The 17,300-nt window shown below is 40.5% G+C and overlaps 1 protein-coding gene across 1 annotated transcript in view; it reads right to left on the reverse strand.

Moving 5' to 3' along the window:
• Positions 1–16,616, reverse strand: part of LOC128741694 (protein vestigial) — an 82,191-nt gene extending 65,575 nt beyond the window's left edge. Inside the window, exon 1 of the mRNA XM_053837661.1 lies at positions 16,521–16,616. Coding sequence (XP_053693636.1) covers positions 16,521–16,616 — 96 coding nt within the window. The remainder of the gene's footprint in view (positions 1–16,520) is intronic.
• Between the last annotated feature and the right edge of the window lie 684 nt (positions 16,617–17,300).

Below are 17,300 nucleotides of genomic sequence, written 5' to 3' on the forward strand. Positions count from 1 at the left end.
ACGTTATGTCCGGCCTCTTCGAAGACGAACCACGATACGAGACTTTTTAACCTCGCAGCCCGTCCGGATAACCGGCTAGAACACCGCCGACTCACCAGCCCCGCCGTCCATATTTCGAGTGAATCAAATTTCGGAAAGGTACGTTTTGTCAGGTCAGTCCACACACCCGAAATCTCCTCCGTAACCACAACGCCCTGGGACTCGGAAGCAAAAGAGGCCTTCCGTGCCCACTCCTTGACTCCCAGACCAGGAGTCGGAGCTTTGGCAGCTTCCCCTTCTGGGTTGCTGCGGCTTTCCGAGGCAAAAGCTTATAATTTGACAGTACCGTCTCAGCCGAGCAAAATTTGTTAAAGTGATATATTGGATATTTGTAGAACTAGTTATTATCTTCAATTTTGCTGAATAAAGTTTTGCTGTATCTTTGTAGTTACGGTTCTACAATGCTAGTACCTCTTTTGTAACTAAATGAACGTTTATTTAGTCACTAAAGAGTGACTAGCATTGTAGTGCTGTAACTACAAAAGATACAGCAAAACTTCATTTAGCAAAATTGTAGATAATAACCAGTTTTACAAATGTCCCATACATTACTTTAGCAAGTTTTGCTCGGCTGAGGCGGTACTCTCAAATGAAACAAAACTCAGTCAAAGTGATCGAAACATCCCTTGCTCTAGCCATCCCAAGCCCCTTCTAAGTGCCTCCAAGTGGTTATACCTGGAAATACTTCAATTTGTATAATTGAGTAACCAAGTTAAGAGGTGCGTGTGGTTTTCAGTTCTTAACCTTTCAACTGTAGTTTTAGGCAATCATTGAACCACACGATTGTTGTCAAGTGTTATATTCAACTAATATTTTTGGTAGTTACCTACTTACTTAAATGGCTTACCGTCCTAAGACAAAGCCTGTTGAACAAGGTTTCTCCATATAACTCGGTTGTGGGCTCTCCAATTCCTTGGATACCGAACACTCTCCGCCAGATCTCGCTCAACCTGGTCTAACCATCTTGCTCGCTGCGCTCCTGGCCGTCTTGTTTTTAGTGGATTTGAGACAAACACCATCTTTGCAGGGTAGTTGTCCGGCATTCGTGCAACATGACCTACCCATCGTATCCGTCCGGCTTTAGCCACCTTTTGGATACTGGGTTCGCCATAGAGCTGTGCGAGTTCATGGTTCATCCTCCGCCTCCATACACCGTTCTCCTGTACGCCGCCGAAGATCGTTCTTAGGACGCGGCGTTCGAAAACTCCAAGCACTTGTAGGTTCTCCTTGAGCATTGTCCATGTTTCATGCCGGTAGTGGACAACCGGTCTTATAAGCGTCTTGTACAAGGTGCACTTTGCACGGGGACTTAGTCTGCTCGACCGCAATATTTTTGGAAGACTAATCTAGTTTCAGAGGGCAAAATAAGGCGCTATATCCTTGGTTAATTGCAGTAACGTAAAGCCTAGGTGCTACATTCCGTTATCGAAACTTGACTTTCTGTTTTTATACGACAGACTTCGCAGCCAGCTGTTAGAATACAGGACATTTGCAGGGCCAGTTGCTACGATCCTATTGATTCCAACAGCCTCTCCCAGCCGAGATTCGAAAATACGACGACTGGCTTATAAGGCCAGCGTCATACCTCGAAGCCAACTGGGAGGCACGTATGCAGTAACGTATGCATTAAAAAAATGAACTTTTTTCGGTCAAACACAACATTGTTGACTTCGTACCACTTCATCAGTGGTTTCGCGTAATGATACAATGCCAGATTTGGCCAAAACAGATTGTCTCCATCATATGACCGGAGGAAGGGCAACAGGCGCTTCTGGAAAATCAACCTCGTGTTTTAGTTTTGACCTTGAAATAAGGTCAGGCATATAAAATAAATTTTTTTGGAACGGTAGTTCTTTTACAATGGACGAAGGAATGGTAGAAGAAAGTAATGAAATTTTAGAGTGAAGGAGAAAGAGCCGGAAGGCGGCAGGGGGGGGGGGAGGGGGTCTATTAGTAGCTACGCTTAACAAGTAGTCGTTGTGACTCCTACTTTTTGTCCAATGCTGGAAGGTGCATGGGTCGAACCACGCTATAATCTGAGATTATAACCGGATTTGAACCTACAACACCCGCCAGGGCATGTGGTTCACTGGTACTAATGTACCTTTGAGCCTTCTGTAAGCATTCTTTTTTATATATTTGACCGTTGATGGTGCCGGTCGTTATGTACTGCTTACTAAATTTGTCGCGCCCACAGATCGCCTGCCACACCAAGTAGGTACTTCTAGCAAATTTATTAACCTTCTTCTTCTGGAACTTCTCAGCAGCATCGAGTCGGGACTTAGCGACGAAAAACTCCAGGGCGGGGATCTGCTTGGAGTATGTTTTAATATACGTCTTGTCGTCCATTACGATGTATTTTGGCTGCACCAACTACTCGCGGTACAGCTTTCTGGCGCGGGATTTGGCCACCGCATTATGTTTATAGGTTCGGTCAGGCGCATTCCTTACCTTGAAGACATGCTGTCCGGTCCGCTTCATTGTCTGTTGGACGAACCAGACGGAAAAATTGACCTTCTTGGCCACGTCCCGAGTCGAAAGCTTCGGATTAAGCTTGAAGTAATCCCTCTCCTTCCGCCCAGTTAGCTTTGTGGTACAATCCTGGTCTAACAGGCCAGTCGTCGTATGTTCCACTCGGCTACGTGCTGCTGCTATATAGAGCCAGTAGGATTGTTGCACTAGCCCGTAACTGTCCTTTACATCCATAGCTTCCAACGTCAAGAGTAGTTTAGAGGTGCCAAATTACACGACCTAGGTTGCAAACTCGACTACAAAACGGCACCAAAACAAGACATTTTTCTGGATGCATTAACAGTTCGTATATCACCTGTGAGTGCTCACTAAAACATTAAAATGTTGGTCGATATATCGATTCAAATGAATGAATTGATAAATAATGAGTGATAAATTAATGAAAAAATGAATATCATGAATATAAAAATATAAATAAAAAAATTAAACAGACATCCTGACAGCTGTAAATTGCGCAAAAAATTCAATAATATGACTATTAATATTGTTATATAACAATAAGTTAACGCAAAAAGTGAAACGCAAGTGGCTCTATATCATGCTTGGCATTTCTATGTTTTTCAAAACAACACTTCTTACGGTTACTCCGGTGAACTTGCGGTGTAGGTATATGTAATGCACACTGCAGGCAGCATGCACTTTTTGGTCAGTCAGTGGAGTGTCTGGCGCAATGAGGCAGTACTGCTGCACTGCATCAACCACCAGCGAGGCTGGGTGTGCGAGTGCGAGTGTGTATGCGTATTCGTGTTCGAGCGATACTTTATTTGCAGTCGAAGGAATTTTTATTGAAATACTATAACGAAACGAAAAATTTAATAAATGTTGTTTTACTGACTCGGTCGAGCATCACGCCGCAGCAGCTCCGCATCGCCGTTCTGCTGGGGTGTGCAGTAATTATTTTATCTATAAACGTCGATCGAGTACGCTATTTCGAGAGCTATAATTTCACGTAAATCAGCGTCACTAATGCGAACGTGCTATTTGCGGCATCTTCTGTTCGCGTGTTGATTTTTCACTTTTCGGAGTTGGATCGACTTCACGCGGAGCCCACGGCACTGGCTGTTGGAGTTGAGTTGGCTTTTGCGGTCGGTGTGCGATGAGAGAATTTTGCGTCCCCAAGAGTCGTTCATTAAATTTAATTAATTTCACTCCACCGGGCACCTGATGGGAAATTGAACGAGATCAATTAATTCTGGAGTTCATAATTTTATTCAGCGGTGCTGAATTAAAACGTGATTAAATTGGCTGTTAGGTAGGGCAGTCCAACTGTTTGTTCAACGAATCCGAATCATAATCCAAAGTAGAATTTTCAGGGGCTTACTTTTCTCACCTTTGCGGGTAGCTATGCGTTGTTAGCTGCGCAGTAATTAATATTTAATGAGCATATTTAATATTAATATTTCCATCGGCTGATGGTGATGAGATGGGAGTGTATATTCCCCCTGGTAAAACAGGTACAAATGACGGGTTGAAATCGCCATTTTGACTGATGGAAGCCATTTTTCCTAGAGGGACGACTGACTATATTTATGCTCTCATTACACCGATAAATGGTGAGTGCAACGTAAAGGTTGTACCGGCGAACGGCATAATTGCTGCTAATTATGACGGATAGTCTTCCGAAAGTGTGCATTTTTCTTTCCAACCACCTCTGCAGCAGTGGCGTGGCAGGCCTAGACGATAACAGCACAAAACGGACTTACTTGCTTACAATGGTTTATTGTTTGCTAATGTGTCGATTACGATATGCAGTGTGCATTTGGGTGGAAAATTACAATCTTTGATTCTAGGAATTGTGTAAAGATGTGCTTGGTTGATTAAAAACTTGTGAGTAACTGAATGTAACGGTTGGTGTTGGATTTTTTTAAAGTTCCACACCACCGTTTTCAGTATTTCTACACAAGCGCATGATTAACATATGTACTACAAATTACAATTATTCTATGTTACTTTTGTTGTTGAAGCCCAAATTTCCAATCAGAAAAAAATAAATCATCGATAGTCGAAGAAAAATACTTGGAAATGAAAAATATAGCATATTTAATAGAAAATCATTTATTATTTAAAAAATGCATTAAGCCTTACGGCTCGAACGTTTCGGAAATCCGTTGAATCAACCTTTCCTTCACTTTTGCCTGTATAGCGTCCCATCTGGTCATCCGTTGCATCACTTTCGGGATTAGTTCCACCCGTTTGAAGAAGTTAGTTTCCGGTCCATCGCGCTGCTGTACTTGCGCAACGAAATCGCGCTCCGGTTCGTAACCAATGCTTCGCAGAAAATGATCAAACTGAACAGCACCGTAATTTCGAAAAGCTAAATCAATTTCCAAATTATTTCGTTCCTTCTGTGTCATGACGGCATCCGCTCCGAATGCCTTTTTAAAAACTTTATCTAATTTAGTCACGACCGGTGGTATCATCACCACCTGCACTGGCTTTTTCTTGAGTCTGGATCGAGGCAGTTTACCAGTTCTTGGCGGTCGCACATATCTTGGAGCAAGACTTCTCTTCAATTGTACGGCCATCAGTTGGTGTCGATGATCTTCCTCAGCTGCGCGTTGAGCAATACGGAGTTGTACTTTGCGCTTGAATCGAACCTGTTTTTCCACAGAAGCCAATAGTTTAGGTGGAATCCTATCGAAACTACCCAGTAGCTGTATTATTGCATTAAATACGTAGCTGAAACTTTCAGTACCGGAAAATTTCAATGCATTTTCGCGTTGTCCTGGTGGTAGAAGTTGTTTATATAGTACGAAAAGGAGAGTTTCAATCGATCGGCTTCGTTGGTTTCCTACACATACTCTAAGTGGCTCTCCGGAAAGTCCAATACACTGTTGCTTCAATTCAGCTGAACGCTTATGATAGCTTGATTCTTTCTGCACCAGGTCTGCTATAGAATATCGCAAATTCTGAATTGTTTTCTCATACTGTTGTCGTACTTCTTCGGCCTTTTTGGCAGCTTCAATTTTTATCCAACTGAGCAGATTAAGTCGACTGAGCAAGGTTAACGAGTTGACGTCTAACTCAGCGATACCTTTCATCAAACTTTCGACATCTTCATAGGCTGCATGTACTGGTTTTTCTTTTTCCCGATATTCTTTTTCGAAAAATTCCTTCACCGCCCAAATATCATTTTTAGCTTCTAGTTTTCTTAGATTAACACTATCACGTTTCGCTATAGATTCCGGATATCCTTCCAATTTTCCTTCCTCATCCATATGTATCCAATCGTATTTCTCTCGCCACGACTTCGGCATTATCAAATATAAGAAATTTTGATATTTAATTCGTCTGCTCCATATACTTTCCAACTGTATAACTTTGTTCCATAGCGCCACCATTTTCTGTTGCCATTCTCGGTACTTCGCCTCCCAGCGTGCGGTCTCTTCGTAGCAGGGCTTAACTTTATCCAGAACTCGCATTGATGAACTGAAGCGTTGCTGACGAAATACTCTGATGGCCTGAATCAATTCCGCGCATCGTTCGTGTAGATCTTTGTGACACTGTTTTTCCACTTTTTCAACTTCCGTTTTCTTCAATAAATACTCCTTTCGATAATACGTCTCGAATTGTTTTCTAGAGTTGTCCCGTAGCCTATGAATGGCGTCAACGCGCATAAAATTGCGGATGCGTGGTCGATAGCTTATCTCGTTGCGATAGTGAGCATCCATTTGGGTAGCGAGCTTTGATTGGTGCTTTCTTTTGTAACCTAACGTTTCCTCTTCGAATGCAACATCTTTCACCAGTAATCTACTGCGCATTCCTTCCCTGGCTCGGGATTTGTGAGTGTGAAACCGATCACCAGCCTCAGCTTTGGCTGTCATTTCCTCTGGAGCTCTAACTGTGTAGGGATTATCGAAGATTTCGGATATTCGTTCTTCCGGAGCGATTGAAACGGGCTCAATTTTTGTTTCTAGCTTCGGGAGTGGTTTCCCTAATGCCATCCGGAACCAATCGAAGGATACTCTTTTGCCATCTAGAATTAGATAACTACCACTGCCGCTGCTTAAGCTATGGTATGAAGGTAGCGAATCAGTTCGTTGTTCATCGTCCGCCGTGCTTCGTCGCCAATCATGTTTTAGATTTCCGAAAAACCGGTCCTCCAGTATGGCAAGAAATTTCGCCTTCAATTCTTCGAACTGCTGCACTTGCGATACAGATTCTTCAGAAACTGTTCGTTTCGAGGACTCATCTTCCTGGGAGGACATCTTGAATTGCAGAGTGAAAACTTTTGATGGAGTTGATTGTGGCTTACTTCGATTGAGTCGATTTGGCAATAGTGTTAACGGGCACAATGAAATGCGTTTAGAATTAGATTAATTCTAGTCCAAATGGATAAATTCACTGATTCTGTCACAGAGACAAGTGTGTTGAATAGGTACTACGAATTTTTTTAGCTTTTATTTTGTTTCACAATAAGGCTTATACAAATTTGAACAAAAGTTTATGTCACCCCCCCCCCCCCCCCCCTTTGAAAATATTCGAAATGTGAAGGGGCAAAAAATAAAGTGTCATATTAGTCTGTTGCATTTTTTAGTAACAAGCGAATTTTTTTCACAGTTCAATGAGTTTACATCTCTAAATTATCCAATATGTGCCAAGTTATAGTTATCTCGTTAGTCTCGATCAACTTTCTTTCACCAACTAAGCTTTCTGATTCTGCTGCAAGTCACAGGCAACTATTGTGCTGAATCTCCCGACGTCTAAAATTGGGGTGCTTGCAATCAGACTTTCGGCTTGATTCCATTTTAATTTACCTTGTTTTAAAAGAATTAGATGGAGGCAACAATCAATTAAACAATATGTTAGTGAAATTTGGTACCGCTTTTGACGGAGATTCCGATTTTTGAATTGCAGTGGGATTATTTTTTTCCATCAAAGGTACTAGATAAGATAAAAATAGAAACACAATTTTTCGGGGCTTAAAATTGGTCGTTTTACTCCGTAATGTCCAAGTAACTACTCTAATTTTGGAGGTAGAGGACGTAAAACTCAACGATACAGTTTTTACCATTCATTGGACGCATGCAGCATGCAGGATGTCACTGAACTGTTCGAAATTTGAAATATTCGAAACGGTATGCATCCTTAATATACAAAGGAGAGTCCTGATATTCATGGCTAAAAGGTTAACCAAGAAACGTGAATAGCTTCAGAGATTTGTTTTCTTAAAACATGTTGATAGCACAGCATAAGTGTTCCAAGTAATAAAGTGGCAGGGTCCTAAACTGCCATTTTCACACTATGGTTAGATTACGATACTATGTCGTGGTTACCGAGTTCTGAACTAGTAAGTGACCAGGATTTCGATTATTAAAAAAGCAAGGTAACTAACCGAGTGGCACAGAGATTCAAAACAGGGGGGGGGGGCTGGGAGCCAAAGGGCCCACCGGACCTTTGATATTAGGGGCCCCAGTTTGCAATATTCTCATGATAGTAAATTAACACACAAAAAGACATCTACTCAAAAGACATCAGCGTTACAAGGACAGTAAATCGAATGAATATGGGTTCTATTTTGTAAGTCATGTCGTGCAACTCAACTCGACTCAGGCACTGTCGAGTGTCGAGTATCGGGAGAACGGACAGCATAGCGGCTCGATGCTCGAAACAAAACAAACTCAGTCGTTATTAGGACCGAGTTACCAGCTTTTAGCATGTGCGTCATATTAGCGGTTCACGGTACTTTAGTTTTGACGCATTTTTCTTCAACCCAATCTTCGCTGCTTTGAGTTTTAGTTTGTTCAGCCACCACCCCAGATGCTGTTCTATCGACAATATCCATTTTATTGGGAAAACAGACGAACTAACTAGATTTGCTGAAGATTGTGCCTGTGTGTTGCTCCTTTGATAACATCCTGTAACGGCATGTTGAACAGCCCACATGAGGAACCATTACGTTGATAAAGTCCCCTGCGAGGTTAGAATGGCCATGATTTTACGGTCGAATGTATCATACGCAACTTTGAAATCAATGAAATAATTATCCGTTGAATTCTCTATTCATGGACCTTTTGGAGGATCTGCCGCAGCGTGAACATTTGATTTGATTTGCGTGATAAATGATATGATGTCAATAGTTCAATATATATGAGTAGCTTACTGCGTCTACACGTCAGAACAGAACAGTTCATAGTGCAGGCGATTCCCGTGCCGAGTTATAGCTATCCCTGGGATTCAACTCTTGGATTCTCCTATAAGAATCATGCTTCTATAAGCAAGGTATTCTGTGCGAATCCTAGAATTTTTTCACACGATTGCAATGTGAGGAATGCCCGAGACTCTGCGCGAATCTTTTTGGTTCATCCTGGTAGTGCTGCGGAAAAAAGAACCCACCGTCTAAAGACGCCAGTACGAAGAGCACGTGCTCGCCAGTCCAGAGGAGAGGTTCGTCAGCAACGACACACGGAGTTTCCACAAAACGGTCAGGTGCAAGAATTTTGCCATGCCTGTGATGTGCAATGATAGTGCTGGCAACCTGCTTACTGACCAAACGACGGTAGCAGCCAGGTGGAAGAGTATTTTCAGACGCTGTTGAATAGAGAAGTAAACACGAAGATCAGCAGCTACAGGATAAGAATTTTGAGCGAAGGCCAAACTGTGGAGCCACCAACACAGGAGGAGGTCAAAAGAGCAATCAGTGAGCTGAAAAACGGTAAGGTTGCTGTAAAGGATGGTCTAGAAGGCCCGTCGAAAGAGTAGCCAAAATTATTTTAAGCAGAGAATCAAGAAGAGGCCGTAGACTTCGGAGTAGACATCGTACTTATAGATGTGCGCTATCGAGGATGATGCGCGTTCAGCTGGTGTTCGAGGGGTTTGAAGAAAGGTAGGACCAATATTCATTCGGCACAGGATCGATAATGGACCGTCGCCACTGAAGTAAACTGAGTATGGAGCTTAAGCCGACAGTTCAATATTTATAAGTAGTCAAATAACTGCGGATGAAATACTAATTCTACTTTTAAATACTCAGAATTGAAGCTGGTAATATTTTCGGAGCTTGGACCCCAACAGCTCAACTTAAATGATTTCATGAATCATGGGGCCCCAGCAATCGAACATTCGTGAGTCATAGAAAAAGTTTAATTGAAGTATAAATTTTGGTTTAAAGTTCGGGGCCCCAACAGTCCCATTTGAAGCTGAATTTTCAATCATCAAATCGGTTGATTTCATGAATCATGGGGCCCCAGGAATTGAACATTCGTGAGTCGTAGAAAGAGTTTAGCTGAAATAAAAAATTTGGAAAATCTCATTTTGTGTAACAACGAAATTTTTACTGGGGCCCACCGGGTATTTGCCCGGTTGCCCGGTGGGCCAGTCCGCCCCTGGTTCAAAACAAAATTCAAATGAAGATCAAGTTATACGTTTGTGGCTCTCTAAGGTGATCCTGTGGCGCTCCACTATTATCAAACTGCTTCATCTCTACCAGGATGCTTACTTTATGTGCTTGGGTCGGAAAATTTTGAAGTTTGAAAGGCTTGAACTAAAATTTAAGTACTGTACAAAATATTTGTATTAAAATTTTAATAATATGGAATAATAAACGCTGGTTTCTTCCCTTTTGTTTGGTTATTGAAGGTTTAATGTTATTATTTTTTTCTTGACCCCCCCCCCCCCCTTCAACAATGTTTTGAGACCAGGACATAAACTTTTTTTCAAATTTGTATAAGCCTAATCATAAGGAAATATCCGCTTTTTTGTGTTTTGAATATTCGATATTCCAATTGGAAATTGACTTGAAAAATCGGAGGCCAAAAAAATAATTTGTAGGATATGAGTCAAATTTCTTTTTATAAAATCAATTGTTTGTGGGCTCTACAGTCTGAAAAACTCGAAAAATGAGTCTCCTTAAATAAAAATTCTTAAAATCCATGTTTTTTTTGCTCGATTAAAAAATTCACTTTGTTTTTTTTTCGCCCCCCCCCCCCCCCCTTCAGTGGCCGAACACCGGAAGGACAAAAACTTTATAAAATATTTGTAATGGCCTTATAAATCTATACCTATAAAGAAGGATTTCTGTCTGTCTGTCTGTCTGTCTGTCTGTCTGTCTGTCTGTCTGTCTGTCTGTCCTGTGTTCCTTATAGAATCAAAAACTACTGAACCAATCGGCGTGAAAATTTGCATGTAGAGGTTTTTGGGGCCAGGAAAGGTTTTAGTGATGGTTAGAGACCCCTCCCCCCACTAAGAGGGGGGGCTCCCATACAAATGAAACACAAATTTCTGCATAACTCGAGAACTAATCAAGCGAATTGAACCAAATTTGGCACATGTGTGTTTTTGGAGACAATTTTTTTTTCAATGATGAATTGAGACCCCTCCCCACTTTAGGAGGGGGGGTCCTATACAAACGAAATACAAATTTCCTCATAACTCGAGAACTAATCCAGCAAATGGAACCAAATTTGGCGTGTAGGTGTTTTTGGAGGCAAGAATTTTTTCTGTGATGAATTAGGACCTCTTCCCACATTAGGAGGGGGGGCTCCAATACAAATGAAATACAAATTTCCCCATAACTCGAGAACTAATCAAGCAAATAGAACCAAATTCGGCATGTGGAGGTTTTTGTAGGCAAAAATATTTTCTACGGTGAATTAGGATCCTTCCACACTTCAAGAGGGGGGGGCTTCTACACAAATGAAATACAAATTTCCTCATAATTCGAGAACTAATCAAGCAAATGGAACCATATTTGGCATGTGGGTGATTTGGAGGCAACCATTTTTCCCATTATGAATTAGGACTTCTTACCTTTTTAGGAGGGGGGGGGCTCCCATTCAAACGAAATACAAATTTGCTCATAACTTTAGAACTAATCAAGCAAATGGAACCAAATTTGGCATGTGAGAGTTTTAGATGGCAGAATTTTTTTTCTGTGGTGTATTACGACCCCTTTCCCTTTTAAGAGGGTGGGCTCCCATACAAATGAAATACAAATTTCCTTATAATTTGAGTACTAATCAAGCAAATGGAACCAAATTTAGCATGTAGGAGATTTTTGAGTCTTGAATTTATTTTATGATAGTTAGAGACCTCTCACCCCTGTGGTAGGGGGATATGGACTCTCATACAAATAAAACAGAAATTTTTGCGAAACTCAAAAACTAATCCAACTCGAGAAATTCGAGACTCTTCCATAAAACATTAATCAATAACAAGACCACAAAAACTATCTATAGTAACACTAGATCATTCAGGACGAGCCGGTCGCGAGTTGCCGGTGACCCGCCGTCGGAAGCGCCGCCCACTGGGGGGCTTGCAAAACTCGAGATAGTGACAAAGATCATCCGAGATTCATGATTTATGTACAAAACAGGTTAATTTGTGGCAATACGAAGTTTGTCGGGTCAGCTAGTATTTTATAATACCTGCTTTAATGCATTCATATGTTTTTGATGGATTAACAAATTTATTCGGTTTTAGGAGTCATCTCTCATTGCAAAGATGACACCATTTGCTTTGAAATTAAATAAAAAGAAAACTTTTCCAAATTAAATTCTACTATTGACACATTTCAGCGTTACGGGACACAATTAGTAACTATTTTTACTGTGCAAATTGGTTCCTGTTTAAACAAATTTTTGACAAATAGCTTGTAAAATTGGTGACCTAAGGGAACTTTACTTGGATTTGGTTAAATAAAAAAGAACTGATTTGCGTGGTGGGCATGGTGTCCCGTAACGCTGGAATGTGTCTATTTATATTTATTCGCGACAGATACGTATTTCGCCTACGACTTACAGGTTTCATCAGTGTCTGTTTTCGGTCTATTTTTGGACATCTTTGTATATTTTTTGGTATGTCTCTCGATCATTTTCGATATTAGCTTTTTGTAGTACCCTCTCCACCTTATTTAATTTTTTGTATTCCAAAATATCTTGTCGTTGCGTGTTTTGAGATCTCCTTTATCGTAGTTCGTACATTCGTTTGCTTGGTAGTATGGCCATACGCAGCAAAAGAATACGAGTAACTGACAAACTAGCAATCATACTAACACATATCAACATGTTCGACGCTGAATAAACAAAATGGAGACTTGTTCAGTCGAGTCGATAGTTGAACCGAACATATTCTACTGCCGTGACGTTTTAACAGAACTAATTGGGAAAAAGTTGTTAAGTGGAGAGGGGTCTGGTCGCTTTTACAATGTCCCAAATTCTCCTTATCTACTCCAGTGAAAATAGATGTTCAACGCGTAGTAAATGATTAAAGCATAGGGTAACCAACGTATTTTGAACCCCCTCAACAGCTGTACATAATTTAGACACTTACAGCAAAATCAAATGGAAGTGTCCAAATTATGTACAGCTGCTGAAGGGGTCCAAAATAGGTTGGTTACCCTAGTAAGTCGAAATGTCCGCTGAAAACATTTTAGTTCTTATTTCTCAACGAAAAAGTCAACAAGAATAACATATATGAATACATAATTGTTTAGTTTGCCTGAAATGTCCATTTATTTTCACTTAATTCATCCATTTTGACACGTATTTCATTTTGAACACTTCAATTGAACTTGTCGTGAAAGTCCAGAATAAAGTATGCGTAACTGACTGTCCAAAATAGGTGGTTCACTCTATTATCTGATAAAGTGTAAGGAAGGAGGTGTAAAATTTCATCTGAAGCTTTTTGTTGGACTATTTCTCATAGCTCCACATCGCACAGATCTGTCTGTGCACTTAGTCAAGCTGGATTTGTATTAAATTTTCTGACGTTTTAGGGCACCATACTAGAGAAGCATAGCATACCCTCTCTGATTACCGTTAGATAGGGTGGTCTACCTATTTTGGACGGTGCGTAACGTGTACTTTATTTTAAACACTTTCATTTGATTTTGCAGTAAATATCCGAAATAGAGTACACGAAATGCACTGGCCAAAATAGATGAATTATTCTACATCCAGTGTATAATGTTGGGCCTAAGGTACCGGTTTTTAGCATTGGATTGGTTACACACTTATAGAGCACTAGCGGCGTTATTTATTACGTACTCAATATGTGCATTTAACCTAATATTATGCCCAATTGCTTTACCCCAGCGGACATTTGTATTTTTGTACTTCTGTAATTCCGAATTAATATATTTCCTCTTGGGCGAAGGAATCCAGTAGGGTTTCGAATTTGGCATGGTTCGTTTTTGGCATGCCTCGATTTTGGCAACAAAAGTATCCGTTTTTGGCAACACAAAATATTTCCCTTACAAAAATATGCTTGAATATCAGTCAATTTCCGCATACATGCTTTAAATGACGGAAAAATGATGCCCTCAGTGTGTTCATGAACAAAAGTATGCTGTTATAGAATGTTTCGAACAATAATATTTTTATTGCCGTAGGACTACGTCTTACCGCTGGTTGCGAAAAACTTACTTGCACCGGACGGATGGCTCTTGGGGGACTTTTCAAGCATAAAACGATTGCAATAGTTGATTAATAATATTTACTCAATTTCTAACGCATTTACATTCAATTTTTTCATATCAAAAAAGGGTCTCGATTTTGGCACGGTTTCGTTTTTGGCAACATAGGCGACACGCATTTGTTGCCAAATTCGAAATCCAACTGTAGTTGTTTTCCTCGTTTGGGGCGTGCTTCCAACCTGGACAGCAATTTCTCGATTAGCAAACATGGTAAAATTCAACTGATTGCTTTGTAATTCAACCCAGTGTTTTCTCGTGGCTTTTTCAATTAAATAATGCGAAGTATTGTCAAATGATTCTTCAATATCAATAAAGGCTGCTAGTGAGATCTATTTTGTTGCAATAGAGCTTCCAATTGTCCCATCAATTTCGATTTATCTCTTTGACTGACTATTAACGGGAAACTAGCAGTCATTAACTTTTCGTCGGAAAGCCCAAATTCGGAAGCAGTTTTTAGGCCCAAAAGCGGGATTCTGCTTATAAAAAATGTAAATGTACTACATTTTTCTTGCCAATCTGAACACAGCGAATATATTCTCATGAACAGAATTTTTGTGTCAAACAAAAAAACTGCTTGTGAAATTGGCAGAATCGATGACGACTAATTTCACCTTAAACTCTACCACGGTGTGGTTGCCAACTTAGGGAAAAAAGGGACACTGAAGGTCATAATTCGCAGAATGTTTTCACCAAGAAATAATATTCAGTCTGAGTACCTATGTAATATTAGCGTTATAATGCATTGAATGTGTTGGCACTGCACAATTGAATTTGTTGGTGTATTTTGTCCTACAACCAGAAGCCAGTGACACTATCCCAATGGAGTATCAAAATGTGTAGAAGAAGAAGAGTGAAAAATCAGAAATACACGTCAAACTACCTAACAAACAAAACAAACCGCATCAAATAATGGAGTTTTTTTTGGCACGCTTGGTCGTGGCCGGTCGATTTTCCATTCTGTTAACACTATTAAAAATGTCTGCTTCTTTTACATCACCACTCTTGTATGTATCTCATTGATCATGGATTGGATCATGGATTTGCCAATGGGGCAATATTGCTGATTGCAAGGAAAATTGTACCATCCAAAGTGAGCAATCACTCATAAAAGTGCTATTTTACATTAAATCGTTTCGGTATCTTCGGCGCACTTTTTCGTTACATTCCAAGCAATAAGTGCGCCAAAAAGACCGAAACGATTTAAGCTAAATAGCGCACTTTTATGAGCGATTGCGCACTTTGGATGGTACAATTTTGCTTACAATCAGCAGTAATAAGATTTTCCTTGGGATCAATCGCCTCTCACGTCGAGGACCCGGGTTCAAAACCCAACCCCGCAGAAGTCACGAATATCCCAAGCTGTAAAACTGACTATAATAAAAAAAATCCATTTTTGTATTTCTGGTCAAAGGCTAAGCGGAACTATTTGAATTTAGTTTCGTTTTCTTATACAGCTGGTCTATGGTTATGCCAATAAATTATTCTTTAGTTTGTTACAGTGATTATCATTTTTTTTCGAAAATTCTTCATCATTATCTTGTTAGAATTATGTAGTTAGAATGCGAAAAATGTTACTTTTTCACTGGCAGAATCAACGACATTTTGGCAGTGGCGACTCGTCCGCATGTTCAATCTGTTCATAGGACAGGCAACAAAATTCAGCCCGACAAAATTGTTTTCATCACTCGTTCATGATTTCGTTTTCACCGATGAATATGCAATACGAATTTAGCTTAGTTACGAAGCTGATGAGCAAAACGTTCAACACAACGTTTGAACGTTGCTTTAGAGATCTCAATGCACAAGCCTACCAACACATTATTCCTGGTGTTGGTTCTTGATACTGAATTAGCACCAGGAACAATGTGTTGGTACGAAGGAGATAAAAAATTACGCGTATTGCTTGTAGTGCATGTGGTGTGGGCTTGTGCGCGCATCGCAGTAAGGTGGTTATTCTTGAATTTGGTTCAATAGGTAAATTGAACGAAAAGTATTCGGTTCGTAGTTAAAATTCAGAGACAAATTTGCTGGTAAAGTAAACCGTCGTATTCCATTGTTATGTAAATAGTAGCGCTTGCTATGTTGCGTATACGGAGTATGTATTTATACTGCCGCTACTTGCATAACAGTTCCATCTCCATAGAAACCGGAACTGCAATGCAAATTGCGGCAGTACATATACAATATACACCGTTTACGCAACATAGCAAGCGCTACGTGAATGTCCCTATTGTTTGTTTTATGATTAAAATATAGAAATGCGATAATAAAAAAGGTTGCGTATTAATTTGTATTTTTCGCTGGTTGAACAGGTAAGCTAAACCCCTACGAGTCGCCACTGCATTTTGGTTTGATTATTCACTTAAAAGAAAATACGCAATGTATGGTCATCTCTTAAATATAGGTATGTACATATGTATATTTTAGTCGTGGTGTCTGGTAAATGGGGTTAATCAATTCCAACGGAAAAGTTTCAACTTTTCAGACATTGGAATTTGTTTACTCCTAATCCTGTAATTTTACTTATGGAACTTACCCGCTCATACTGGTAGAAGGGTCGACTAGGTCCGGCACGGCCGTACAGGTATGGGTAGTATGCTCCGTACATAACTTCCGGGCAGGACACTGCCATTGTCGCGAACCGAACGACCCGAGCAACCGAGCTGAGCAAGCTTCGGTCGGTCGCAGATTTTCAGCTTGCACCGAGGAGGGCCTCTTCGCCGGGCAAGTGAATGTTTGCGCTATCGTACTGCACACAGTACCTACTAGCACAGCACTAATTAGCAATGGTGTTTTTCCTCTTTCGTTACCGGCAATCACAATTCGCGCACTTTTCAACAGCTGTCACCGCCAAGGGGTCTTCAAATCACTCAAAACCATCAACCGTCGACGATCGTCGCTGGCTTGGCAGTTTTATTTATTCACACTTCTCAACACGTTCTGCGGTAAGCTTCCGTGGCCGATGGTGAACCGCGGAATGGCCGTATAAAAAATATTACTTTGAAAAACGAGTTCTGATTTAAAATTTCAAATCGTTTCTTCTGCGTTTCTTCGTCCAGCTGCGGTTCGCGGCTCTGGGGGCATGATGGGCAAGCTCGGCGGTTTTTAATTTCTTCTCGTTTTCCTTGGCAGCGTTTTCCAGAGACGGTGCGCTGCCGTTTGCTGGAGCAAATCACGCGTGTTCTCACAACTTTATATTATTTAGTTGATTAATGAAGCACTGTATTAAGCTTTTTGTTGCTGGTTATGCGAAAAGATTAATTTTAACACTTTTTGCTGTCACTGGTCACGGTTCTTCTGATAAACACAATGTTAC

Source organism: Sabethes cyaneus, chromosome 3 (assembly GCF_943734655.1).
Source record: "Sabethes cyaneus chromosome 3, idSabCyanKW18_F2, whole genome shotgun sequence".
NCBI lineage: Eukaryota > Metazoa > Arthropoda > Insecta > Diptera > Culicidae > Sabethes > Sabethes cyaneus.